The sequence below is a fragment of the Sinocyclocheilus rhinocerous genome, unplaced genomic scaffold (genome assembly GCF_001515625.1).
Source record: "Sinocyclocheilus rhinocerous isolate Xijiao unplaced genomic scaffold, SAMN03320098_v1.1 scaffold157, whole genome shotgun sequence".
Taxonomy (NCBI): Eukaryota; Metazoa; Chordata; class Actinopteri; order Cypriniformes; family Cyprinidae; genus Sinocyclocheilus; species Sinocyclocheilus rhinocerous.
In genome coordinates, this window is record NW_015665038.1 from 27854 (window position 1) to 38289 (window position 10436).

Here is a 10436-nt window from a genome sequence, read left to right on the forward strand (position 1 = left end):
TGTATGTGTGTTTTAGCTTAGTTTTAATGTAACCTAGAATAGCCAATAAATTCGTGTTTCATTTATAAAGAATCATTGTCTGGTGTTGTATAATTTTAAAGTCAAACCTTGCCAAGATCACGCTACCTAGCTCGTAGCTTACTTATCAAAGAACGTATTAACCCGTGGCCAGGGAAATACAAATATTCAAATTGTTAAAATATACTGAGGTCAACGGCTCGCTGGACGACCATTGATTTAAAGTGTAAACTATCAAACTGGAAATCAGTTTTAATCAGGTGGACCTCGAATTTTTAGATTCGATTCCTCTCAAAACCTGAGCTAGAAATAAAATTAATGATTAATTCCCTTATCAAGAATTAATGAGTTAAATTCCTTACAGTGACGTAACAATCACCTGGTCCAAACTGCATGCAGTCCACATTTACAGAGAGCGCATGCAAATCCCCCATGCGCTTGACCGAAGCTAGGGCGAGCAGCAGCGCTGTTTTAAGCGAGAGCTCCCTCAAGCCAACAGTCTGAAGTGGCTTGAAGTGCGGAAGGGCTAGCGCCCCCAGCACCAGAGCTAGGTCCCAGGATGGCACTGTAGGAGGGCGAGAGGGTTTTAGTCTTCTCGTGCCTCTCAGAAATCTGGTCACTAGATCGTGTTTTCCCACTGAGCGCCCGTCGATAGCAGCGTGAAAGGCAGAGATAGCTGCAACATAAACCTTAAGAGTGGAGGGCATACTGCCGCCGTCCATTCGTTGTTGCAAAAAATTCAGAATGTCAGACACAGGGCAATTTCCAGGGTCCCGACCATTCGATTCACACCATCTCTCAAACACTGCCCATTTACAAGCGTACAGGCGTCTCGTAGAAGGGGCTCGCGCCTCCGTAATCGTGTCCATCATGCGGCGAGACAACTAGTCCGGGTTTACCAGTTCCCGCACACCATCCACACCTGAAGTTTCCACCATTCTGGGTTGGGGTGCCATACCGAGCCGTCCGCCTGAGACAGGAGATCCCGTCTCAGCGGGATCAGCCACGGGGGAGCCGTTAGTATTTTCAGCAGATCGGGAACCAGGGCCTGTTCGGCCAGTACGGAGCAACTAATAACAATGACGCCTTCTCCTCTCCTCCTCAGTGGGGGGAACGCATACAGACGGGCATTCGGCCACGGCATCGTGAGTGGGTCCCCGCCTAGGGGAGAGCGTGACAGAGAGAAGAACAGAGGGCAATGCATGTTCTCCTCTGTCGCGTACAAGTCTACCTTCGCTTTCCTGAACCGTTCCCAGATCAGCCTCACTGTCCCAAGGTTCAGTCTCCATTCTCCGTGAGGAATCCCGTCCCTCGATAGCATATCCGCGCTGCTGTTCAGGCAGTCCGGAACATGCGCTGCTCGAATGGAGAGCAGATGGTGATCGGCCCACAGCAAAAGGCGTGCTGCCTGTCTGTAAAGGGCTCTTGAGTGTACTCCGCCCTGGCGGTTTATGTACGATACCAGCGACATGTTGTCCGTGCGAATCAACACGTGATGCACCCGGACTTGCGTGAGGAAACTCAGAAGAGCCAAAAAGACCGCTCTCAGCTTGAGGCGATTTATGTGCCACGTTCTCTCCGACTCTGTCCAGTAGCCCGAGGCCGTTACGCCGTCGCAGTGAGCTCCCCGAATTCATTTTTGGGTGAACTAACCCTTTAAATCCCATTGACCTACTTCGATTTTGCAACAGAGTAGATAGAGGAATAATCAATAGTGAAACGTAGTAAATAAAATTATTTATATTCTATTCACTGTATAGACTTTTGTTTTAAACCTTTTTTTTTCAGTTGATGCACTATGTTTAGTTTGCATAGGCCACCTGCGTTTAATAGCTATTTATTTTCCGCGTATAATCTTCTGTGACATTTTGACCATGACCAACATAATCGCTCGATAAACCATAGCACAGTGCGAATGTGAAACCCGACCCATGCGCGTTTAACGTAGATGACACACAAACGCAGTAATGCCCTGGGCTTAGCCTTTAAATAAGCACTATATAACAGCAGTCACATCGCACCGGCGACTGGAGGAAACGGCAGTTGTGTGGAAACTTTGCGCTCTCGTCTTTCGAAAACCGCGCGTCAGTGTAGCTCTCGCTATGAGTTCGCGAACTAATGTTTCTTGTTTACACGAAGCCAGACGGGTGGCTATTTTTGGAGGCACACATGGGAATGAGATGTCTGGCATAACGCTGGTAAATATGTGGAAACAGAATTCAGCCGAGATAGAGAGAAACGGACTGCTGATCAAGCCGTTCATAAGCAACCCTAAAGCAGTGGAGAAATGTATCAGGTACATCGACACGGATCTGAACAGAGCCTTTACGCCCGAGAACCTCAGGTAAATAAACGTCTTGCACAACCCGTTGTTTTCTGTAAAAGTCCAGCTCGTTTGTTTATGGTCGCATTCATAAAACAGAGCACAGTCAAACAATGGACGCGAAACGGTCGCGAAAGTTTCGCTCTCGTGCGTTGGAGGTTTATTATCGCGTTCTGTGTGTGTTGTTTATTGTTGTCATGCATTCGTCAGATCGACGTCTTTGGCCTCTGTGTTTTGCGTCCCGCGCCGTGTTTGAACGCTGAAACAGCTCCTTTACATGACACAACATCACTGAATCGAGCGATAAAGTATCAGTGGAGCGAGCTGTCAGCTGATCCGAGCCGCTCGTGTCGTGACTGTTGAGAACCGTGAGTGGAGTGTGATTTGGGTCATGAAAAGAGCCTGCAATATTGCATCCATGACAACACGAAACCATTGTTCATTTTCAGGGTAACGGGTGTAAAACTGACCTTATGAGGACCTTTAATTACTTAGGCTAAGTGTTTTTTGAATTTCAGTTTTATAAATGTGACAAATTACAATGAAATAAATTATAGGAAGTATATTTTTTACTCCAGTTAGTGGTTATTTCTACAGTAGTTTGTAAGTCTTGAGTCTGCAGAAGTCTACAAACAATTGGTTATTCCAGCAGTTCCACTGATGTTACCCATGAAAAGATTTATTGAACACATTTACCTTTTGTGACAACATGCCCCATCACAATTAAACAGCCTAATATTTGCTTTCTGGTAAATGTAAACAGTAAAACAACCTACAAAAATATGAAGACTAGAATTTTAGTGAGGACATAATTCACAGAAAGTATTCTAAGTTAAAACACATATGAACTATAAATTTGAAACCAATAAACCCAATCCAAGAGAAAATGCATTTCCTTCACTTTTAAGTAGAATCATGAAGTTTGAAAGCATATGGGGGGAATGATCAGTACAGTGTACCAAATGTACCATGAACAGAGCATACCTACATTTTACATACAGATATCAAAATGAACAGAATTTGTTCTGTGCTTAAATGTCACATTAAATACAGGGGCGTTGATGATTTGTCGTAGAATGACATAAAACAGCAAAACAAAGCAATCAAAAAACCTATTTCATTTATTTATTTTCATTTATTAGACAATTTAAATACAGAATGAGGGTTGCAAATTGAGACTGGCATGTCTTGGTGGTATTATAAATTATAAACTGACCTTGGTCATTGATGTACAGTCAACCAGGAAACACTGCGTACATAATAATGTACTGTGAGGGGTTGCAAAATGTACACATCACAACAGATGCTCACGGTTAACTGTTCATTGTTTTTATGCAGTTTTTTTTTTTTTGAACCAGCTGGAAAGCTTGATGAAATTCTCTGAGCATTATTTTTCAGTCCCCCCTGCTTCGTGTGCTTGTTATATGCATCTCTGTCTGAATCCTATTTCATTCCTAATGGTGACAAAAGTGCATAATTTTGGCAATGTTGTGAAATAGGAATATTGCTGTAACATTTCCTCTAACTCGGCAATTAGAGCAGTAAATAAAACATTTAAAAACTTCAGGTTTCTAGTTTAGATTTAAAAAAAAAAAAAAAGAAGAAGTAAATAAGTTATTATTTATGTAATAGCTGATCTTTTTGTCGTTCACTGCTCTGTTAAAAAAAGTTAACGGTACACTTGAACCTAACTGCTATTCAAAAGATTTTTAACACCAGTACATGCATGTTATTTTCCATTAGAACAAAGTTTTCTATTGATTTGAACTTCTAGATTATTAAAGTTGCCATTTGTGGAATTTAAACTACTTAAATATACTTCAAAAAGTATTTTTATGTTTGCATTATGTAGCCTATTGAAAATATGTTTTATTGATTTACCTTTTTGTTATGTCTTGTTTGTAATTATTGTATTGATAAAGGATTTTTCTATCCACAGTGCTCCAGATGTTGAAGGGCGGCTATATGAAGTCCAGAGGGCCAAGGAAATAAATCGGATGTTCGGACCAAAAGGAAGCTCGGATGCATATGATGTCATCTTTGACCTTCACAACACCACCTCAAACATGGGCTCCACCCTCATCCTGGAAAGCTCAACAGACCTCTTCAACCTTCAGATGGTGCATTATATTAAAGTAAGAAACTAGATCCAATTATACTGTATAATGATATTAAAATCATCTTGTATTTTTTATTTACCCTCTGCATCTACACTACTATTCAAAACTTTGGGGTAAGATACTTACTTATTTGCTTATGTATGTATTTATTTAGTTATTTATGAAAGAAAGTAATACTTTTATTCAGCAAGGACCCATTAAATTGATAAAATGTGACTGTTAAGACATTTATAATATTACAAATGATTTATATTTTAAATACATGCTATTGCTTTGAACTTTTTATGCACCAAATAATCCTGAAAAATATATCACAAGAATAATAAGCATATTAATCAACATATTAGAATCATTTATTTCAAATAAATGCTGTTCTTTTTAACTTGTATTCATAAAAAAAAATCTTGGAAAATGTCATTGTTTCTGTATAACTGTGTTCAACATAATAAGAAATGTTAGTAATGAGAAATCTTTTTTAAACACCAAATCAGCAGGTTAGAATGATTTCTGAAACATCATGTGTCACTGAAAACTGGTGTAATGGCTGCTGAATATTCAGCTTTGCCATCACAGAAAAGAAAAATAAATAAACGGTTATTTTAAAATTTAATATGTCACAATATTACTGTATTTTTAATCAAACAAAAAACGCTTTGGTGAGCATAAGAGACCTCTTTCCAAAACATACAAAAAAATAAAAAATCTTACTGACCCCAAACATTTGAATGGTAGTGTATAATAATTGCTGTTAATAGTGTTCATCGTCTGTTTGATTACGTCTTTAATTGATTTTTCCGTACATTTCTGCCATATGTACATTGACTGACAGTCACCACTGATAAGATACTACTAAATATTGTAGAAACTTAATTTTCTGTAAAGTTGCTTTGCAACGATTTGTATCGTGAAAAGCGCTATACAAATAAACTTGAATTGAATTGAATAGTGCACAAATAATTTGTTGCATGTATATACTGAACATTAAATTCTTTACCAAAACATTCCAATACCAAGATTTTGCTTAATGTCTTAAAATAAACAAATATAACATCTTTACACAGACACCTGTGCTCTTCCCACTTACAGAAAGCTATGGCTCCCCATACCTGTTTAGTACTCCTAAACGAACACCCACAGCTGAAGTATTCAACCACACGCTCTGTGGCCAAACACCCTATTGGTGAGTACAAAGTCCTGGGATACTCAGCAGGTCAAACCTTATTCTAAATCAAGTTTAATATTACCCCTGAAAGTCAGCCAGCAGCTAAGAAGTGGAATAAGCAAGGATACTATGAAAAGTCTAGTTATAATGAAAGCATCCAGAGCCTCTGCAGATAATTCTGTAGACATCTAGAGCTCATTCCATGCCATTTGATGAGACTCCTTTTTCCATGAATTAATATTATAGTGGAAACCCAACACAGTACCAGTTGCACCTTATTTAACATGGTTTTTCACTGCTGTCTGTGATCAGATTAGACCTGTGACCCTTTGTTGGGTCACGACCCACCAGTCAAGTACTAGTGACTTATATAGATGTGTTTGTGTTGCAGGTCTTGAGGTGGGCCCTCAGCCGCAGGGTGTTTTGAGGAGCAATGTATTCGAGTCCATGAGGACGATACTGAAGCATGCGCTGGACTTCATCGAGTTCTTCAATAGTGGTGAGATCAATCAAGGTTAAGGAGAGATCAGCATGCTTACTGCACTGAACCTGGAATGTGTTGCTATAAAGGGATTTCAAAGGCAACCTGAGTAGCCACAAGACAACTTAAGCCCTATTCGCACGGGATTAGTATTATCTGGGGACCTTGTGTGATTTTGAAATTACCCCCCCATATCTGAATTTCGTGTGGTGAATTCGCACGGGATAAGCGAAGCCTGTGATTTTACTCGAATTTATATTTCCTATACAATAGGATTATTTTCTAATATAAACCAATAGTAATCATATGTGATGGTATGGACAGTGACAGTATGGGACCATAATGTTGTGTTTTTCAGATGTGTCACACAATTTGATGAGAAGAAAGAAAGAAGTCTCTTATGCTCACTGAGGCTGCATTTATTTGTTCAGAATTACAGTAAAAACTATGAAAGGCAATGTACCACACAATTCTCAGAATTGCGAAAAAAAGTGTGTAGTATATATATAATTGCAAGATAAACTCAGAATTCTGACTTTTTCTTGCAATTCTGAGTTTACATTTCACAATTCTTTTTTTTTTAAATAAAAAAATAAAAAATAGGTAAGTCCTAGTATTTATCCCACAATTCTGACTTTTTAAATCTCACAAGATAATACCTCACAATTCAGACTTTTCTTCACAGAATTACAAGTTTATATCACAAACTTCTGAGTTTATGTCACTATTCTGATGTTTACCGTTTAAAAATAACTTTTATATTTCATAAATGTTAAAAAATATTTATTTATTCCTGTGATGGTAAAGCTGAATTTTCAGCAGCCACTACTGCAGTCTTCAGCATCAGATTATTTCCTATATTTCCTATACAATAGGATTATTTTCTAATACAAACCAATGGTAAATGTGCAGTAACAGTATGGATCTATAATGTTCTTCATATGTCACACAATTCACATTTTGTATTATTTTCAATAACGCATTTGAACAATGTGTTTCTCATATTTGATGAGAAGAAAGAGAGAAGTCTCTTATGCTCACTGAGGCTGCATTTATTTGTTCAGAATTACAGTAAAAACTATGAAAGGCAATGTACCACACAATTCTCAGAACTGCGAAAAAAAGTCTGTGTAGTATATATATAATTGCAAGATAAACTCAGAATTCTGACTTTTTCTTGCAATTCTGAGTTTACATTTCACAATTCTTTTTTTTTTAAATAAAAAAATAAAAAATAGGTAAGTTCTAGTATTTATCCCACAATTCTGACTTTTTAAATCTCACAAGATAATACCTCACAATTCAGACTTTTCTTCACAGAATTACAAGTTTATATCACAAACTTCTGAGTTTATGTCACTATTCTGATGTTTACCGTTTAAAAATAACTTTTATATTTCATAAATGTTAAAAAATATTTATTTATTCCTGTGATGGTAAAGCTGAATTTTCAGCAGCCACTACTGCAGTCTTCAGCATCAGATTATTTCCTATATTTCCTATACAATAGGATTATTTTCTAATACAAACCAATGGTAAATGTGCAGTAACAGTATGGATCTATAATGTTCTTCATATGTCACACAATTCACATTTTGTATTATTTTCAATAACGCATTTGAACAATGTGTTTCTCATACCGTTTATAGATGCTTCATGTTTACATAACTTTCTTTGCCCCGTGGCCATCCGTTTCTCTGCCAGGATAGTGTGTGGCATTTCAAGACAAAACGGTTCTGCTCTCAGGTCATTGAGTCAGCAAGCACTGATTTAAATATGAACTGTCCAACCTTGGCATTTCAGCCAGTTTGAAGTATAGACTTCTTCAAGTTTATCTTCCTCTTTTTTTCCCCTCGACTGTGGAAACATTTGAACAAGGTAGTCACGTGTACTTTCAGCCTGACATGAATACACATTTCCCCATGCCTCACATTAAGCAGGAACATGTTGAGCTGGGCAAGGGTGGCTGGTTTCTCTTCTGGTTTTGCCGTTTTGTGACTTGAATGCTTGTTTGCTAGTTGGTTAGTTTCCATGTCATTGGTAGCTTGCTGGGTTTTGTAGTGTCATGCTGTGTAGAGGGGCCGCATTGTTGTGGATGAATGTCTCATTGTGAGCTCTCAAACGTCCTTTCTGTTTGCCAGTGTGGAGCCATGTTTGGACCACATCAACATAACAAGCAAAACATAAAGAAAAGTGTTTATAGTGAAACATGAGGAGCACTTCAGCACGTGTCTTCCTTGTAAGGGTGTAATGTGGGTGTAAAACAACATATTATTGATCATTTTAGACTTGCCAGTTAACTTAAAATATGAAATATGTTGTATTTTTTTTCTAGATAGCGATAAGGTGAAGGATGATCATATGGCAACACTGTAACGTAATGTGAGGAGTGCCAAACTCTTTATTTAGTGACCACCCATGTCAACACATGTCTGACATACTCATAAACCTGACAGCCTGACATTAACATATTTCATTAACACAGTAACACAATACAGGATGGAAAAATACTGGAAAATTTCTCCGAATTTTGAAGTGAAGCTGGCAAATAGGTCTGCTTATTTACGGAAATATTCTGCTTTTATAACATTTTCAGGCCAGCTTGATCCCACTCCCCGCTGAAAGAACCAAAGCTGAAAAAATATAGCATGACCTAAGCATAATAAACATGTTTCTAGATTGAACTACATCTCTATATAAGCCACTGATTAATACTTAAAGCAATAATTCATCCAAAAATGAAAATGTTTACTCACCCTCAGGCCATTCAAGATGTAGATGAGCTTGCTTCACTTACTCACCAATGGATCCTCTGCAGTGAATGGGTGCCGTCAGAATAAGAGGTCAAACAGCTGATAAAAACATCACAATAATCTAAAAGTAATCCACACCACTCCAGCCCATTAGTTAATGTCTTGTATATTGAAAAGCTGCATGTTTGTAAGAAACAAATCCACCATTAAGGCATTTTAACTTTAAACTGTCGCTTTTGACCATATGAGACCTTTCGTATTAGGAGGGAAATATGCACAGATCAAGGACTAATTACAAGCAAAAATGGTCCAAAACCGTTATAAACAAATGTGTCAGTGGATTATTATGTGAGGGGACAACAGGGGATGGACTTTTTCATTGGAAGAAGCGTAATTTTGGACTAATGACTCACATTTTGACCAGAAGCAACAAAAACGCCTTAATGATGGATTTGTTTATTACAAACACTCAGCTTTTTACTTCGCAGGATGTAAATCGATGGACTGGAGTTGTGTGGATTACTTGTGGATTATTGTGATGTTTTTATCAGCTCTTTGGACTCTCATTCTGACGGCACCCATTCACTGTAGAGGATCCATTAGTGAGCAAGTGATGTCATGCTAAATTTCTCCAAATCTGTTCCGATGAAGAAACAAACTCATCTACAGTGCATCTTGGATGGCCTGAGGGTGTGTAAATTTAAGGAAATTTTCATTTCTGGCTGAATAATTCCTTTAAGTGACAACAGACAAGGTCGAATATATTTTTTTCCCTTTACTTTACTTTTTTCACCTAGTTTTCCGTGTGTGTGTGTGTGTTTTTTTTTTTTTTTTGGTCATAGGTGTAGAGTTTCCTCCATGTACAATAGATGTATTCCGAGTCCAGGAGAGAATGGACTACCCCAGAGACACCAACGGCAACATCACAGCTATGGTGCATCCTCACCTACAGGTATTAAATGGACCATCTAGTAAATGCATAGAGAAGTGTGTTTCTTTTGAAAGGAAAGCACATACCCTCAAGCGACGTATAAAAGCATTGCTCTTTATGACAGGGATGCAGGGAGGGGGAAACACATGTAAGAAAATGTGTCCTATGACTCGTTGTGTCCTTTGTGTCCTATGACTCGAGATGTTTTCTGTGCTTGTTTTCACTCCCAGGCTTCACTTGTTTTCCACAGTATGGTCCTGTTCATTCCCTCTCTTTCTCTTTCTGTGTAGGACTGTGACTGGGAGCCTTTGAACCGGGGTGACCCTATGTTCCTAACGTTTGATGGGAGAACAATCCTTTATGAAGGTGCCAACACAGTGTACCCCACGTTTATTAATGAGGCTGCATATTATGAAAAACAGCAGGCTTTCACGACCACTTGTAGAGAAATACTAGCTGCTAATGCTATCAGAAAAGCATTCAAGTAATGTTTTCTCTTAAAAGTCACTATGACACTCAGATAGTTGACATGACATCTTTGTTATTTACTGTACTTTAACTAAATGTCAGCTTCAACATTTTTCTAATTCTGGAATAAATATAATGGAGTTTTATGACCTTTATTTAAAAAAAAAAAAAAAAAGGAAA

General features: G+C 38.1%; 1 protein-coding gene across 1 annotated transcript; it reads left to right on the plus strand.

Annotated features, from left to right (window-relative positions):
• The first annotated feature begins 1965 nt into the window (after window positions 1–1965).
• Window positions 1966–10436, plus strand: LOC107731059 (aspartoacylase-like). Its single transcript, XM_016542044.1, has 6 exons — window positions 1966–2362; window positions 4281–4476; window positions 5548–5641; window positions 6015–6122; window positions 9700–9809; window positions 10079–10436. The coding sequence occupies exons 1-6, from the start codon at window positions 2121–2123 to the stop codon at window positions 10274–10276; spliced, it is 948 nt and encodes a 315-aa protein (XP_016397530.1). The 5' UTR covers window positions 1966–2120; the 3' UTR covers window positions 10277–10436.

What these genes read in the sequence shown, in the direction of transcription:
- LOC107731059 (XM_016542044.1), top strand. Translation starts at nt 2,121, where the DNA reads ATGAGTTCGCGAACTAATGTTTCTTGTTTACACGAAGCCAGACGGGTG. An exon ending in TTTACGCCCGAGAACCTCAG is followed by an intron (nt 2,363 to 4,280) that starts GTAAATAAACGT and finishes TTCTATCCACAG; the next exon opens with TGCTCCAGATGTTGAAGGGC. An exon ending in CATCGAGTTCTTCAATAGTG is followed by an intron (nt 6,123 to 9,699) that starts GTGAGATCAATC and finishes TTTTGGTCATAG; the next exon opens with GTGTAGAGTTTCCTCCATGT.